The sequence below is a fragment of the Motacilla alba genome, chromosome 15, assembly GCF_015832195.1.
Source record: "Motacilla alba alba isolate MOTALB_02 chromosome 15, Motacilla_alba_V1.0_pri, whole genome shotgun sequence".
Classification (NCBI taxonomy): Eukaryota; Metazoa; Chordata; class Aves; order Passeriformes; family Motacillidae; genus Motacilla; species Motacilla alba.
Window position 1 is genome coordinate 10,367,932 of NC_052030.1, and position 17,979 is coordinate 10,385,910.

The following is a 17,979-nucleotide window of genomic DNA, read 5'->3' on the forward strand; positions in this document are numbered from 1 at the left end:
TTGCAGAATGTGTATTTTTAATTTGCTTTAATATGAATTTCCATTGCTTAGAGCTCTCCTTGGGACTTTTTTCCATTCATGAAAAATGATTTTTCACCAGGCTTTAAAACAAGGTCTTTGATACCCAACTCCTCTGCTTAGGAAATGTCACATTAAGCAGGAACAGAGGCAGTGGGGGCTAATTGAGTGGTACAGCCTCAGCCCTTTGTTTCACCAGGTCCCATTTGATCTTTAACTCGGGTTTTACCGAGTAGAAAAGGGATTGATTAAAAATTTGGCCTTGTCAAGGTGTCATGTGAATTGCTCCTTCAACAGCTCAGAGATAAGAGGCACCAGATAAGGGGGAAGCTGAGCAGGGCAGTGTCTTGTCAGTTATTGCTCTGCCAGTCGGCACTTCCAGCAGCAGCTCATGCTTTACCTTCTACTTTATTAATCATCCTAATTGCCACATTTTTGTTTTGGAAACTTATTTTTAAGGTTTTTTACATTCATTCTCAAGTTTGTTGCTGATTAATTTTGGGGGAGGCTTTGCTGGGTTTTTAATTCTGGTCTCCCTTGTGCCTGCCCTGCTGTTTGTTCCAGGAAAATTCTGATTTGTGCCTTGAGGTACCATCCTGCTGCATTTAAACTTTGCCTGGATGCTCTTGAGACCACATTGTCTGGCTGGGAGTGCCTTTGTAACTTGAATTTCTCCTGTCTTTGGGTTTTCTTTGAGTTGTAGAGGTTAAACAGGCAAAGTCTCACTTGTGACTTTCCTTGTAAAATGAGAGAGGAATGCAGAGCAGTGGAGCTTCCTGTGCCCTGTGATATCCTGGATTTACTGGGAAACTCAGCAGTGACTGCACACATCCTACCCAGACCTGCAGCACTTGCTGATAGTGGAGATTTTGTTTTGACTTGGGTGTTTTTTCCATCTGTATCATTACAATAACAGCGCTTCTGAATGTTTATGTGGCTGTTTAAATAAGAAAATTAGTGGGTTGAGTGGATGAGTCTTGTTAGGCTGGTATTTTATTCACAGTATCCAAAATGGCACAGTTGTGTGGAGTTTGCCTGGAGGAATTTAATAGAAATTAAGGAAACACCCTTCTGAAAAACAGATTGCCTTCATCAGGTGCTGCCATCAGGCTCCTAATTCATATTTATCTAATCTCACTGGAGAGGAGCTCCCTCCATTCCCAGAAAGGCAAAACAAATTTCAGTTTCCTAAAAGACATAAACAGCCTCCAACTTGAGTTTGGTGTGAAATGGCCCAATCTGAGCAGAAATAAAACATGGAATTAATGATGTTTGGGGCAGGAGCAGCGCTGGTTTATCTGAGCTAAGCCATGAGGTATTGATAAGGTAAATGCAGAGTTTACATTCTTTAAAATCCTTTAAAATGTGCTCTTTAGCTACTGCTTAACTATGAGTTGTAGCACTGTGTTCCTGTGTAGTTTCAGATGACATTTGAACACATATATATCATATATATTATAATAAAGTATATTTTAAAAGCTGGTTTTGTGAGCATTTCATGGGATAGTGCTAGCTGTTATCAGACAGACCAAGTTCAGTGAATTTTTATATCCAATATATGTGCAGAATTTCACTGTGAGATTGGGTAAAACGGGAATAAAAGCAGTATCAGCAGTCTCTCTTTAAAACATCTTCAGTGATTGTGTAAAAGCTGTTACATCAGTGGCCAACTTCATATGTTGGGAATTCTTTTCATAATAGCTTTAAAGTTCATTTTATTTTTTTTTAGGCAGATTTTTAGATCTTGCCAGAAGTTAATTTAGGCCACGTTTTTCCTTATCTGGCACTGCCTGGTGGTTTGATTTCATCTTTTCTAAAGGTCTGAAATGTTTGCTCCTTATTTTATCAGCAGAATGATGATAGGAAATTCTGGATTGAAGACTTATTTATTTTAGGCTGATTTATTTATTTGTGAGCTTGTAACATGCTTATTTGATTTTTTAAAGTTCTGTGTGTAGTTCTGAGATCCAGTTGCTGACAAATACAAAAGCTTGGTGAATGGCTTTAGATATATTTTTACAGCAATTGAAATACTCTGGTATTATTCCTTTTTAAGTCTGGCTTGAATGAAACATGAATGAGTCAAAATAAATGTTTGTGATCTTTATTTGTTGATGTTTTTATAATTTTTATAAACTATAGAAGAACCTTACTGGTTGTTTATTCTCTTATGTTGTTGAGAACAAAAACTAGAGAGTTCCTGGATTTTTCTGTGTGATTTGGATAAGGTGCTGCTTGGAAAAAGGAGAGGAGACTCCTCTGTTCATGTCACAGGAAATGGGGGCACCAAGCTGATGGATAATTGCTCTGGTGGTGTGTTGAGGGGTTGTGGAAATAGAAGAAATTTGGATATTTGAAAGGAAAATTGTATTTTGCCCATTTAGGGAGTTGCTTTCCTGCCTTTTTGATATTTGCACACTATTGTGGTGTGCAGTTGTGTGGGCTGGTTGGAAAAGAATTTTATACAAGTCTTTGGTTTTCTAGAAGAATAGGGATCCTTGTGTTGTCTTTTTTGTCTCTTTTTCTCTCCCAAATATACATGTAATCATAGAAAATATATTGCAATAAGTGAAAACAATTCTGTTTTCTGATATGAGAGAAGTTAGGCTGTACTTTCATCTGGAGTAGGCTCCTTTGTGGTGCCCAGCATCTCCAAGAGAAGGGGATTGATGATACTGTGCCTGTGATTCAGCTGTGTTTGGGCTGTTCCTCCGCTCAAAACCAGTGTGCAAACTTACCCAAACTGGTCTCACTGGTCCCAACCCTCCCCACTCTGTTGCAGATGCTTTTACTGATTCAGCCATCAGTGCTAAAGTTAATGGAGAGCACAAGGAGAAGGATCTGGAACCTTGGGATGGAGGAGAGAACACGGCTTCCGAGGAGCTGGAGGCGCTGGAGACCGATGTCGTGAGTGATGCTTTGATCATCTCTGGCCATCAGTAGAAAATGAGCTGTTTCCCTGGACATGCCTTGAAATAATTCCTTAATTTCAATCTACTAATGAGCTTTGGAGGAGCAAAATTGCTGTCCTGCATTGTGCTGGTGGATTTCAGTCTTTGCCAGCAGCTGCCACAGCCCTTTGGAGCGATCTGGCTGAGAATAGCTGCCTTTCAAATGGCACTTTTGGCAAATTCTGAGCAATGGCAGCTGCTGTGGTGAGAGCTGTGTTGGACTCCGGGACCCAAAGAGCAGCTTTTGTTAAGGACTCCAAACGCAGCAATGCCCCAAAGTGATTTATGTTTAATCAGAGCATTCCTGTCTGACTGTCATTGCACTTGGAAATGATGGGGAGATTGTGCTCAGCTGAGTGTCCCTGGGCTGCAGATGGAGAGGATTGATGGAAGCCTGACCCTAGCACAGGGACAGTCTCAGATTATGAATCATTAGATGAAGAATATGGCCTCAAATGCCATGTCCTCATATATCACAGCAGTCAGCTTTTCCTCAAGCAGAAATTCTTGTAGCCAGGTATTCAGCCTGCAGTGTGTTCAAGGAGATGATATTACTGATTAGAGCATATTAACTTCGGGTAGAACAATTCTCCTGTCAGTTTTGGTGTCCATACTGTAGGGCTGAGATTTATTGGAATACCCAGTACTCTCAGTACTTTTATAAAATATTCATAACATTTATTGTTGTGCTTGAGTGCTGTGATAGCAATTTTACTGAAGTGAGGGAGTTGTGCAGATCAACAAGAGTCTTCTGCCTGTAGTGCCTCTCAGGTAATTCCATCAGTGCTTTTGAAAAGTTTCAGAAGTGTTAATTTGCACTTTTTGGAAAAGGCAAAAAAGATATTAATGTATGTATGTCTTGCTAGCCATTAGTCTTCTAGTACAGAGTGAGCATGTACTTAAAAAACTCACAAAAGCAATACAAAGACTCACAAAAAAAAAAAAAAGAAAAAAAAAAGGAATTTTGAAGGTAGAATCTGTGCAGCTGATGAACAAAGCTCCCTGAAATAAACTGTGGCATTAATAACTTTGTTATCTGGACAGTGAATTCATAGGCCCAGGAAAAAGGGCAGAAGGTTTAACTTCTGCCATCAGCCCTTAATTTGAAGGGAATGTGTTTCCAGTGTCATTTTGAAAAACAAGCATCATTTTCTTCTAGTCTAATGGATGGGATCCCAATGACATGTTTCGTTACAATGAAGAAAATTATGGTGTAGTGTCAACTTATGACAGCAGTTTATCTTCTTATACGTAAGTTTCAAAATATTTTGTTATTAGATTTGTATTGAATGTTCTCCCTGGTTTGACAAACTTTATATTCTGCAGCTCATTTTGCATAGTTTCTGAAGTTGTGGAATCAAATAACTGCAAAAGCAATGAATGAATGGTGCTTAAGAAACCTTGCCAGCTTTCTGTGAATAGTTAGATGTAGAAATCTTTATATATTCCCTTAAATGGGCACAGCTCATTCCCTTTGCAGAGTTTTCTGAATTTAGCCACGCAGTAAGGCTTGTTTCTTGCAGAAACTTCCAGGAATAGGGTGGAAAGCTGTGAATTAATCTGTATGTAGCTGCTATACCTATAGTTTTTTGTTTAACCTAGCAGAGCAGTTTGGCTAAACGCTGATTTTATTGAGACAATTGATCTGGAAGATACTGGAATGCTGAAAAGCTGCTGAAATCCAGGGTGGGGGTTGTGTGCTTGTTTAACAGACTTGTCCAGCTCTAAACTGAAGTTTTAGTTAAATATAATAACAACTGGAATATAGAAGTAGTATAAAGGCTGCTCTGGCTACTCTGGCAGTGATTTATTCCCCAGAGTCTGCAGCTCTAATGTTCACTGCAACTGCAACACAAATGGACTGCAGATGTTCACAGCCATTGTGAAATGGCTTCAGTATTTCCCCACTCTTTTAACCCCCAAAGCAGAAACTGATTTTTTTTGAATATCAAGGAATAGCAGTGAATATTTTGATTTTTTTTTCTCTCTGTGTGTGCACTTGTCTCCAGGTCTGTGGTTCAGCAATGTGATTTCTGTGTTTTGTGCAAATGGACCTGTAACATGGTGATAATCAAAGTGTCCTAATCGGCTTATGTTTGAATCCTGGGGAAGCTGTTCTTTCCTTCCCTTCACTGCTCTAAGTACTTTTTGTACTTTTGAACTTTAGTCTTCCATCTTTCTGCTTTCTGGATATTAATGGAAACAGATTAGAAACATGAAGGTGGCTTTAAATTAATTCCATTTTTTTTCCCCTCTAGTCAAGCAACTTGCTTTGCATATCAGTCTGCTAAACTGGGAAGCTCTTTTCCTGCTTTTCCATTAAATGCTTAGATGTGCAGCTGAAGGGTTTATTGTTTGATTGTTTTCTCTTCCTAGAGCTAAGCAGTAGCAGGTAGAGTTTGTCAAACTGCATCAGGGTACAAGTTTGTGTTCCAGCAAATGTATTGATCGTCTCCAGGGTTCTGACTGATGTCATCCTGTCCATCCCCTTTCTCTCATCTTTAATGGCCTGGTAGAACACATGAAATCATTCCCTGCCTCTTCAGGTTGCCATACATCCCTTCATTTTTTGCACTCACTTTAAATAAATGAGGATTATTGGCTGTTCTCCTTTATTGTCTTATTAACAGAGGGGCCTGGGACCAGATTTGCATTCATGTAAACCTTATTTGAGCCAAAGCTTTATGCTGAAGGGTTTTATTGAATATTCTTGCAGTTACCATTGATAAGGCCAGTAAATGTTTTGGCTGGCCAAAAATGTGGGGGAAAACTTGTGCTGCTGTAGCTGAGTGCTGGCTTGGAATTTGGCAAAGCCACTTGTTTTCCTCGTTCTGCCACCAACACTTGAGCAATTTTGCATGTTTTATTCTATACCTGGCTTGTATCTCCACCCACTTTCTTTGTTTTTCTTCTTTATATTATTCAGAATATAGGCAGAAGTGATTCTATAATGCCCAGCAGAGCGTGGGCCAAGCCTCAGCTCTGTTCTGTATTTTTATGTAGCTTATTCTGAAGTAAGGTTGGTGGAACAACTTTTGCCACTTTAAAATCAAGGGGAAAAAATGGTTTTTTGAAACCTGACACAAACATTAGGACAGGTAAACTCCAAAAATGGGTGGCAGAAGGAGGTGCCAGGTATGATCCCAGCTCTGGTTGGGTTTTTTCAGTGTTTCAGTGCTCATGTATTGAATTTTGACTTGGGTGGCTTTCCTATGGGATGTTTTTTGCAATATTCCATTGCCTGCCATAGAGAGAGACATGGAAAGAATGGGATTGAGGTCCTGGCACTCACAGATGAGTCAGGAATTTCTGATCCTGTGCTCAGAAGTGTTGCATCCATCTTTTCTACAGTACTTCATAAATGGGAGAGCTGAAATTCTATGGCTGGAATTACCAAAGGAGTCAGGATGTCAGTCTCTAATTTCACTAGGATTGTGTCTGCTGGCAATGTGTAAATAGCTAAAAAAAAATCAAATTTGGGCTCTTGGAGTAGCTTCCTATGTAAACAGCAGTCTGAGGCTTTTTGTTCCTGATGTTCTCAACCATGTTAAAAGTTGGAGCCTTTGCACAGCTTTAGGGTCTGGGGATTTACAAATCCTGTGGAAAAGTTCTGCACCCTGTCCTCAGCTCTCTAGGCAGGTAAATGACCCTGAATTTGTCCATAATATCAAACCAGTCCAGGAATTTTATATTAAAAAAAAAGACAGCAAGTCTACTGGCTTAGGAGCAAGACTTTTTTTTTCCCTCTGACTCGGTTAGAACTAACACTGTGTGATTTTTGTAACTCCTTTGTGCTTTTGAATGCATTTCAGAGATTCTTTTCCTTTCCATTGTCTTTTTAGGGTGCCATTAGAAAGAGATAATTCAGAAGAGTTTTTAAAGCGGGAAGCCAGAGCAACTCAATTAGCAGAGGAAATTGAATCAAGTGCCCAATACAAAGCTCGGGTTGCCTTGGAAAATGATGAAAGGACAGAAGAAGAAAAATATACTGCTGTTCAGAGAAATGCTAATGAAAGAGAAGGACATGGTGTGAACACTAGGTACTTGAGTGCATTATGAATAGTATTTTTATTTAAATTATGGAGGTATTTTGGTGCTGTAGCAGTTTGCTCATTGATACTGGGCTTTTTCAGCAGGTCTGATTAGGTTTGGAGCCTTGTGTAAACAATCCTGTGCTGGTTTTGGCACTCAGGCTGACTTGGACACCTCTGCCTGGCCCTGTATTATCACTGTAGTGAAACAAACTTCCCCATTCTGACCTGTCACCGTGGTGAATTTGTCCCAAATTACAGGAAGGGGCAGTGGTTTTGGTGTGTCCTGGAGAATTTCAGGCATTACTGCTAATCCTTCAGTGCCTGTGGGCTCATAAAGTGGACTGTGTGACCACTATCAAAAGGCAATTCATGAGGTGACTGTTGGGTCAACATCTGATACTATTTAGACTTTTCCCCTTGGCTTGATGGGAGAAAAAAAGAGAAAAAATGGGGTGCTTCTTGTTGCCTCTCAGTTGTGTCTCAACACTGATAGAAATTTGGTGTGTTTCAGAGAAAATAAATACATTCCACCTGGACAGAGGAACAGAGATGTCCTGTCCTGGGGAAGTGGAAGACAAAACTCACCGAGGATGGGCCAGTCTGGATCAGGCCCACCAATCTCAAGGTCTGGATCCCACACTTCAGAATTCAGCCCTAACTCTGGAGCAGATCAGAGAGTAGTTAACGGAGGCAAGTATCTGAAATCTGAATGAATGTACCTCATAACACTGCAGAGAATTACCTCATTTTGTGTTGAAATGGTGTGAGATTGGTTTGTAAATAAACCAGGTTAGCATTCATCATTTAACACAGAGGTTGTGAGTTGGATTTGGGCTTAACTCACAAAGGAACCCTCGTTGCACTGCGCTGTCTGTGGCTTTGCAGAGCAGAAATGTCATTTATTTTCCTCCTCGAACACCTTTGTCTTAGATGATGGTGCGCTGTGTGCTTTTAAAGATGAAAAACTGCATCAGCACTGCAAAGCTCTGGGTGGAGGAGCAGCAGTGCTGACACCTGGTGAAAGGCAGTGGCAGGAGAAAGCTTCTTTTCCTTTCTGGAAAAGAATAAAGCCACTTGCTTTGTGAAAATGGGAGAGGAAAAACAAGAACGGTGTTACAGAAAAGGAATCCAAAGCCTTCCCTCCAAATGGGGATTTGAGTATTTTCTGCTGGACACGTGGGTGGTATTTCTAACCAGGCATCAGTAGGCACTGCATGGCAGCAATTGGTGTCCCAGAAGCCAAACACCATTTCTGGAGATGGGTTTCAGCAGTGGCCTGTCCTCAGGGCATTATTTGTAGAATTTAAAAATGCTATTATAATAAATTGCTGTGAATAAATGAAAAATGTATAATACTCAAGTGATGTCTGAGAAGCATCTAAAGGTAAGTGAGACTTCCTTTCTCAAGCCAGAGTCAGCTCTCTAAAGGATGGACAACTGAGCCTTGCCCAAACAATGCTAACCTTGAAATTTGTCTGTAGTATTTGTGGTTTCTCTCACCCTATTACTCTGCTGAATCAACATCGTAGACCTAAAATACTCAGAATGGCTTGTAAATTCAATTAATTCTGCTTTGAAAACCATGAGCCCTATATCCTAGATTAAAATCCTCCATGAATACCTCAGATAAGTGATAAAGGCAGAAATGTCAGCATTCAGACACTGAACACCGCTGGTTTTTGTAAAGATCCAGCTCCTGGATGGATATTTGCTCATCGTTTGGCTTGAAAGTAGCAGTTTGTGTGGTCAGTACTGTTTGTGAACAGCTGTTTGAGAACCTCTGGTAGCTGTTAAGGACCTTGTGGAGTGCTGGGTGCTGTGGAGCATTGGTATGCCAGGCTAACAGATCAAACTTTACTGTCTGTTCCTTAGTAGTGTTTGTAGATCCTAATTAACCCTTTGGGGAGCCTGTGACATTCACAAGTTCAATTTGACCCCAAAAACCAAGGCAAACCCAACCTGCTGAGACTTTATCTCCTCAATTACCGCCTCGATCCATCCCCAAAGGGTTAAACCGTGGAAAAAACCAAAAACAAAACCAAAACAAAAAAAAAAAAAATCATTTTGTCATATTTTACTTTTTTTTTTTCTGTTACCCTCCCCTTCCCCCCCCCTCCCCTTCCCCCTCAACCCCCATAATTTTTTTCTTTAGTTTTTATACTTTCCTTCATATCATTTGTTCTGTCAGGTGTTGCCTGGCCATCGCCTTGCCCATCTCCTTCCTCTCGCCCACCTTCTCGCTACCAGTCAGGTCCCAACTCTCTTCCACCTCGGGCAGCCACCCCTACACGGCCGCCCTCCAGGCCCCCCTCGCGGCCCTCCAGGCCCCCGTCTCACCCCTCTGCTCATGGTTCTCCAGCTCCTGTCTCTACTATGCCTAAACGCATGTCTTCAGAAGGTACAAATATACCAGATTTGTTCATGGTTTTTTTTTATTTTTATTTTTTTTTTATTTTTTGTTTTGTCTCTGTTTAACTCCTCCGTGAGTTGTTATTGACAAGAGTTGTTTTCTTTTTTTTTTTTTTTTTGTTGGTTTGTTTTGTTGTTTTTTTTTTTCCTCTTCATTACTTAACCTATAATTTGTGTTTAACTTTAGTTTATCAGACTATTTCTATTAACCTTTTATTTTTGTTTTGTTGGTTTGGTTGGTGGTTTGTTTTTTTTTTCCTGTTTGTTTGGTTTGAAGAGCTTTACAAAAACGAAAGAAAGCTGTGAAATTTCCCGAGTTTGGTATGAAATTAAACTCAGCTTTGTAAACGCTGCTCAGTGTCTTAAATTAACCAACAGCAACATGCAGGACCTGATAACTTTAGGGAGCATTTTTAGGACTATAAATTTATATCAAATACCAATTTATCTCAAATACAAATTTATCTCAAATACAAATTTATCTCAAATACCAATTTTAACACAATTATTCCACAAAACACATAACTGAATCATTGAATCACCTCTTGTAAAGCAACCAGTGACAATCATGATAATAAAAACGCTGTATTCAGAGAAGTGAACTGTAGATTGGGGTAGGAAGAGCTGCTTCAAAGGTGAATTTGTAGGAAATTTTTATTCAGAACTATAAATCAGCTCCCTGGCAGTCACTAATATGCAGAGAAAGGCTGACCTGTGAGTCTTTGGTAGCTGTGTGCAGAATTATCCCAACTAAATTTGTCCTGGGAGGGTGCAGTAAGGAACATGGTTTAGAATTTTTATTTCAAGTGCATTTAAACCCTGCAGAACAGTGTGTAGCAAGCCTAGAAAATGCAAAGTGGTTGTACTGAGCTCCCTGGAAACTTGCAGTGGGTGCTGTAGCTGGCTCCACTGGAGCCATGGGAGAGAGAGGAATGATCCCTGAGACTCAGCAGGAACACTGGGAAATGCTCCTGACCAAAAAGTGGGTGGTAGCCACATCTGTCTGGCCTACTGTCCACTTATTATGGGTTTTTTCTGGAGTAAGGAACTGAGAATCCACCTGCAAACTGAATTATTTCTTAGCACTTGTGGTTGGTTTGTCAGGCATGCAGTGAACTGCTCCTTACTGCAACGTTTAATTCCTACTGCTGCAAGGTTATTCCTGGGAAATGTGTATTTAAAATACTCACCTGTATGAAATTTGCATTGAAGTGGACTTGAGATTCATGGTTAAAACAGAGGCTGACATTTAAAGATTTATGTAACCAGGAAAGGTACTTGGTATTTTAGAAGTTTTTCTGAAGCTAAAAGCCATTATCTGAACTTGACCCTGTTACTGACCTGTGTTAAAAATGAGCTGCAATCAGCCAGATTCTGTTCACACACAGTTTTTCCTCTTGAGTATCAACATTTGAGTCTAATCCTGTAAAGAAAATGTTTGTTAGGATGCAAGAATTGTATTGCTGCTTAGGTTTGAGCATAACTATGGTGTGGCAGCTGTACAGGCTGTGCAGAATTCCTGTATTCACTTATGACTTTGGCTTCTGGTGTTAAACATGCATGACTTGAACCTTGGCATAACAATCCCTTGTTTAGTTGCAATTTTTGCTGACTTGTGAATGAATTGTGACCTGCTGCAGGCAATTGAGCCTCGCTGCAGAGAATGCTCTGCTGAAATTCCCCAAGAGCATTGGTCAGCCAGTGGTGGCTATAAATGGTTGGGATCACTGACCACCTGACAAAAGCACTGGGAATGTTTTATTTTCTGGAAAAAATGTTTGATAGCCTGGAACTGTGCTTATCCAGGGGCAGCTGCACCACTGACCTCTGTGGCTCGGCTTGCACTTGGCAGTGGTGGATGCTTGGATTGAAATATTTTAAATCCAGACCTTGCACACCTGTTTCAGTGCTGATAAAGCCTCTGAACACCCAGGAGCTCCCTGGGGAGGTGCTGGATGTTGGCAGCCTGGCTGAACCAATACCTTGGCCTTTTTAGGATATCGGTGCCAATTGCTTGATTTTATTGCTGCTTTATTGAGAGTTTTAAGATGAAATGCAATTTTAAGAAGTGATGTTCGAGTTTTCTGTGGTGAGCATTAAGCACTTATTGTGTGGGGTTGTCTTTTTTTCCTCAGGGCCTCCACGGATGTCACCAAAGGCTCAACGGCACCCTCGAGGTCACAGAGTCTCTACTGGTAGGGGTACAATTTCAAGTGGCTTAGAATTTGTATCTCATAATGCACCTGGGGAAGCATCTACTGCTGCAGTGGCACGAGGCAGCCCTTCAGGTGGGACGTGGTCATCAGTTGTCAGTGGGGGTAGGTAAAGCTTGGCTTATTGCAGATGGCTTGCAGGGGGATCCTTAGAGTGGGAATGCTCAGCAGAATCCTGCCTTTTCCAGGCAATTCAGGCTCTGAATAATCAAATACTGGGCTAAAGTTGGAGTGGGGAGAAGGATGTTCCCAGATAGCTGAGTGAGAGTTGGTGCAATATTGTCCTAACTGTAGAGTCAGGTGCTGTGTGGAGAGAAAGGAAGGAAAAGTGTGGGAATTAGTTGTTGAAAGGATTCATTTTTAGGGGATTTATTGGAGGAGGTAGAGATTTGCCACTGCATCCCTGAGTTTGGTTATGGCAGCGTGGCTGGATTGTGGTTTACAAATGAAGGAGGTGTTTGGGGAGAGGAAGGTTGGTGTTAAAAGATGAATTGATACTCAAGTGAAGTTGGATGTACTTCTTTAAAATTTACATGGATTTTAAGTGGTGATGTTGTTCTTGGCTACTGTAGGAGCAGTTACAGTGAGTGTCTTATTTTTAATATCAGTAAATACATTTTTTTTTAAATATTTGACTTAAAGCTCAGTCTTGTGCCACAGGTCTAGTCTGGAGCTCTTGAGCTGAGGCCATGTTCTGGTGGGCTGTCAGGAGCTGGGTGTTTCCTCGAGGGCAAGAGAGCAACAGTTTGGTCTTTTTTAGGTCCTTTTTGGGTATTTTTTAGCAGTGCAGAATTCTAGAGGAGCGTAGTGGGAGCACATTTCTCAGCAAGAAAGTGTAAATTAGACCCACATAGGCTTGTTGCCTTGTGGAAAAAACTTTGACTCTTCTATTGTTGCATTATTTGTGATTCACCTTCCATGTTTATATATTATTAACATGCAAGTAGGACTGTTAAACCACTTACCTGCCTTTCTGCTCACTCACTGGGAGTTAATATGAGACAAAAAGCAAAGTGGGATGAGCAGGAAGCAGGAGCTACAACTTTCTGTTCAAAAAATGCACAACTTTCCTTGCTGCTTTAACACAGGGGCAAAAAATACACCTAAAAGCACTTTTTTTTTTTCAATAGGCTGTGTTGTTTTTTTTCCAGCTGGCAAACCTCCAAAAGAGGACACTGTAAAATGGATGTGTTTTTTCAGCCCTCTTAAAAAATGTTTTACATCTCTTTGTGTGGAGACCTGACCACCTTTTGTGTTCTGCCTGAAACTGGGTTAATGTGAGCTGTTGTAGTTGTACTGCTGGGGATTTGGGGAGGCATTTTGCAGATTCTTGGTGGCATTAGAGGGCAGTGATAAATTTTGGGGGACAATCTGCAGGGAAATCACCCCATTCTCTATGAAATGCTGCATTGTAAAGAACTAGGAGATGTGCCTGAAAGGTAAACAGGTTTTCAGTTACTACATATCTCACTAAGTGTGTTTCAAAGCATGTTTGTAGCCATTTTAAAACTAAAACAAACTGCTGAGCAGATGGGGAAGCTCATCCTATAACTGCTTTTTCCTGTTTGTTTCTAGTTCCGAGATTATCCCCTAAAACACACAGGCCTAGGTCTCCCAGGCAGAGCAGCACTCCCATGGGACCAGCTCTGCCTTCTCCTCAGCCTGGTACTATTCCCACTGAATCTGTTGCCATGCCTGTTCCAGCTGCCTCTCCTACACCTGCCAGCCCTGCATCCAACAGAGCAGTCACCCCCTCCAATGAAGGTAAGTGGCCCTCACTGCCTTGCAGATGCTCCCTTTCCCTAATTCCTGACAAGGAATGTGCTCAGGCAAGGGCACAGCTGCTTGTTGAATCACAGGAAAACTCGGGATACATTTCATTTTACTGTGAGTTCCCATTTCTCCAGCTTTAAACTAATGGAGGCTTTTTGAGGAAGTCTCTATGCTCAGTTTCTTCTGCCCTTAAGGAATATGGGTTTATAGGTGTCTGACTTAATTGAGGATTTCTTTTTCCAAAATAAGTTTTTGCCTCTTTTTTTTTAAGTTAAAGAAACACAGGCAACTGGTTTCAAACACAGCAAAAGGGATGGGGGGGAAAAAAAAACCCATTCAGGAGCACAGTCAAATGTCTGAGAACTCTCAAATCTTTGTAGCATTCTGTATGAAGAGCTTGGACTGCTGAAAATAATTGGCTCTAAGTTTATAGTTTGTTCAGCGTGTATGATGAGAGGGATGAGTTTAATTGGGTTTTTTCATTAGACAGTGGGATGGGGAAGGAGGCTGAGGGAGGGTGATCCTCCAGGCACCAACTTGGTAGCAGGAAATGTGTAACTTCAAAGGTTTTTCGAGCTAAAAATGCTTAAATCTCTCCCCCGTTTCATTCTTGCTTTCTCTTTGGTCAGTTGGAGTTGTGTATAAGAGAATAACTTTGGCAATTTCTTTTCCAGCTAAAGATACAAGGCTTCAGGACCAGAGGCAAAACTCTGCAACTGGAAACAAGGAGAATATAAAGCCAAGTGAGACTTCTCCTAGTTTTTCTAAACCTGAAAACAAAGGTTTGTATCCAAAGCTTTCATGTACTGGAGTGATGTGGGAATTGTGCACACTTAACCTGCTCTCCTGGCTGCTTTAGTTGGCATTTTAAGGAAGGCTTGGAGGCAGTCTGGTGTTCTGCAGTGAAATTTGGTCATGCAGTTGTGAAGTGGCACTTTGAAATGTTGTTTGTGACTCATTCCATCAACACCAAGTGTAGAGATGCTCATGTGGATGGTGTGATTTCACTTGTTTTTTCTTTTTTTCCCTCCCCTTCTTTCTTTCCTCTGCTCACAGAGCTGCTTTTTAGCTGCCTTTGGATTGAATATGCTTCTGCTTAGAGCTGTGCTCACAGTACTTCTGAGCGTGGTGGTCAGCAGAGCTTTTCTAACTGTGCTTTTCCTATTATGCCTTACATTTGTTTGTCTCTGTAGAGTTGTTTGTTCATTCAGTTCTCAAAAAAAAAAAAAAAAATCTTTTCATGATGTTAAACTGAGAACCAGATTCATTAATTCTCTTATTGGAGAGACCTTTAGGATGAGTCCAGCCGTAAATCTCACCTTGATCAGTGTTTCTCCTTCACTTGCTGTGTTTTGAAGTGCTGGGCTGGGTTGGGGGTTTTGTTGCATGTTCTTTGTGTTCAGTGAGTTCTGCAGTCCCTGCACCTCAGGGCTTCTGCCTTGGTGTGGTGCATGAGAACTAAAGATAAATCAGTTATGTAATGCTCTGCTTTCACAGAGGCTTTCTGTGTGCTCATACACATAGGTCATGGAATTGTACCAAATTAAAACCCAAAATAAGGGGCTGGATTTCATTTTTATATCTGCAAAAACATTATCTTTATGCAGACTTAGTGATGTGTATAAAACTTGTATTAGAAATGCTTGGACAATGTTGATCTTGTATTTGGCAGGTGTCTCTCCAATTGTTTCAGAGCATAGAAAACAGATTGATGATTTAAAGAAATTTAAGAATGACTTTAGGGTAAGTTTGTCTCTGTTAATGGTGTCATCGTTCTCATGTGCATCCAGATTTATTTTAATGAATTGAACACACTGCTTATGTTAACAGGTCTTTATACTTTTGCCTAATGTATGAAAATATCTGTAAGAATCCATGTTAGGTATTGTAAAATCAATGCTGACTTGTTTGTACAATTGCCTGATGCACATAAATGTGAATATTGACTGTACGCTGAAAACAGGACTTGAAACCTGTGTGATCATTAGGCACAAATAATTATCTCACACTCCATATGGAGGAGCTGTTGCAAAATTAAATGAAGAGTTTTGCAGAGGAAAATTGAAGATGAATTCATATTCCTTATTTCCTGGTTATGAGGGTTTATTAAATCAGGTTAGCTTTTCAAGTGGCGCTGTTAAATCACTCAGAGGATGAGTCCAGAGGGTTGTCTGAAGCTTTCCTGTCACTCTTTAATCAACATACAGGTCACTTGAGTGGCTGAACAGCTCCTTACCCAGTGCCAGCTTAAACACATGTCAGTGCCCATGGATTCCTTTCCTAGTAGAAATGGAAATGAGTGTTTTAAAAGGTCATTTCCAGATGATGGAGGCTTGTGGGACTGTGTTTTACTCTGTGTGTGTGACAGCATTAGATGGTCTCTCCTGAGTTTTGTATCAATTTATTGAATATATCCCCTGGGTTTTTTCAGTTACAGTCCAGTTCCTCTTCAGATGCAGTGGATCAGCTGCTAAACAAAACCCGAGAAGGTGAAAAATCAAGAGATGTAGTTAAAGAAAAGACAGAATCCACCCCTAAAGAATCTATCATAGAAGCTGGCAGTAACACCAACTCCAGTGGTGGCAGTAGCAAACCCAACAGTCCCAGTATTTCTCCTTCCATGAGTAACAGCTCTGAGCAAAAGCGAGGGCCTGAGGTGACCTCCCAAGGTGTACAGACATCTGGGCCTGGAAGTAAACAAGACAAAGAGGATAAAGAGGAGAAGAAGGATACTTCTGAGTGAGTAATCATGCCTTTTGGAATAAGCACATCTTTGTTAACAGCAGGCCTTGTGTAGAAGTCATGGCTGGGTGACACATTCCTGGCTCTAGGTGTTGTTATACAGGAGGACCAACAGGGGAAGGGGCTGCCCTGAGAGTCATCCCCTGACTCAGTGCAGAACTCTGGTCCTCTTGATGCCTAGTTCACATCTTAAAGCTTATTTCAATATTTTCCTGGCTCACATGAGCTGTGGTATCAACTGGAAAACTTCTGTGGTTAGTTGTAGTAGGAGTCCCTCAGTGAGAGTGGCTTTTTGCATGCCGTGAGGTGTTTGACTCCTCAGAAATCTGACTCACAGATGGAAATGAGGTGTTTCTGAAATTATTAATTGCAGATACTCCTGTACAAGAATAATGCCCGACTTAATTTTTTGTTCTTTATGTTTAGGCAAGTTAGAAAATCAACACTTAATCCTAATGCTAAAGAGTTCAACCCTCGATCTTTTGCTCAAGTAAGTGATTTGATGCTGTTTATCAGTACCTTTGAGTAGATCTATATAAAACCAACCTTTTCCTTGGAGGATACTCAAACTAACCCTGCCATATCCGTTGCTCACCTCTGTTTGTAGCCGAAACCTTCTACTACACCAACCTCCCCTCGTCCTCAAGCTCAGCCCAGCCCCTCCATGGTGGGGCATCAGCAGCCAACCCCCGTGTACACTCAGCCTGTTTGTTTTGCACCAAATATGATGTACCCGGTTCCAGTGAGTCCAGGCGTGCAGGTAAAGTGCTGCAAACTCCTCAACACTTCACAGAGATCCTCAGGAAGCTGAGCAGGTTTAGGAATCATGGACTGGGTTGGGTTGGGAAGGACCTTAAAGATCCCCTTGTTGCAGCTTGGGAGCTGCGAGTTAAAGCAGTGAAATAGTACAGCTTGTATTGCTCTTGTAAATATAAATCATGTTGTTGTTAAGTTTTGGCTGTGTAAATACTGACTTTTCCCAGTGCTCCCTCAGTCTGGATGTTCAAATAATTCCAAACACTTGTAAATGCCAGCAGCCCACGTTTACTGTGGATCTGTGCAGGTTTCCTCCCAGTTCTCCAAGCACAGTCTCTCGCTCTCTGCAACTGTTTCTTTGTTCCCACTGTGTCCCACTGGTTTCTGGTGTAGGGATCACTGGGATTTCAAATCTAGCTCCATTATCATAGAATCGTGGAATATCTTGAGGTGGAAGGGACCCACAGGGGTCTTCAGCCCAACTCCTGGCCCTGCATAGACCCCCCAACAATCCACCCTGTCCCTGAGAGTGGTGTCCACCCTCTCCTGGAGCTCTGGCAGCCTTGGGGATGTTCCCATTCCCTGGGGAGCCTGTTCAGTGCCCCAGCACCCTCTGGGGAAAGAACTTTTCCCTGATACTTCAGCCTCACCCACTCCTGACTCTGCTTTATACCAAAAAGCTGCTGTGAGGCTGTCAGGTTGAGCCCAGTGCCTGCAGTAGCAGCAGTAGCATTCCTGGGCTGGTTGTTGCCAACCATCTGGTCTTAGTTGTGTGTCCGTGCAGACTTAATGACACTGATCCAAGAAAATCTCATAGGTTAGGCAGAGTTCACTAAACCCTGTAGCAGAACAGAGGGAAACACATCAAAGCTGAGTGGGGCCCCCACCCCAGCACACACTTGAGTTTTTAAAGGAGTATCATACCTTCAACTTGTTCTCTTTCAGCCTTTGTATCCTATTCCCATGACGCCCATGCCAGTGAACCAAGCCAAGACATATAGAGCAGGTAAAGGTGAGAATAATACTGCCTGTTTGGTTCTCAGTCTGCATGCAGCATGGCTAAATGACAAATGTTTATGTGTT

General features: G+C 41.4%; 1 protein-coding gene across 14 annotated transcripts in view; it reads left to right on the forward strand.

Annotated features, from left to right (window-relative positions):
* Positions 1-17,979, forward strand: part of ATXN2 (ataxin 2) — a 49,375-nt gene that overhangs the window by 13,410 nt on the left and 17,986 nt on the right. For 3 of the 14 annotated variants that reach the window (XM_038152712.1, XM_038152707.1, XM_038152709.1), the window contains exons 6-18: positions 2,801-2,925; positions 4,129-4,220; positions 6,812-7,009; positions 7,515-7,693; positions 9,192-9,401; positions 11,548-11,730; positions 13,201-13,389; positions 14,073-14,180; positions 15,071-15,141; positions 15,830-16,137; positions 16,567-16,630; positions 16,748-16,900; positions 17,842-17,908. In XM_038152712.1, coding sequence (XP_038008640.1) covers positions 2,801-2,925; positions 4,129-4,220; positions 6,812-7,009; positions 7,515-7,693; positions 9,192-9,401; positions 11,548-11,730; positions 13,201-13,389; positions 14,073-14,180; positions 15,071-15,141; positions 15,830-16,137; positions 16,567-16,630; positions 16,748-16,900; positions 17,842-17,908 — 1,947 coding nt within the window. The remainder of the gene's footprint in view (positions 1-2,800; positions 2,926-4,128; positions 4,221-6,811; positions 7,010-7,514; positions 7,694-9,191; positions 9,402-11,547; positions 11,731-13,200; positions 13,390-14,072; positions 14,181-15,070; positions 15,142-15,829; positions 16,138-16,566; positions 16,631-16,747; positions 16,901-17,841; positions 17,909-17,979) is intronic. The other 11 variants (XM_038152708.1, XM_038152710.1, XM_038152715.1 and 8 more) reach the window with 10 other exon arrangements.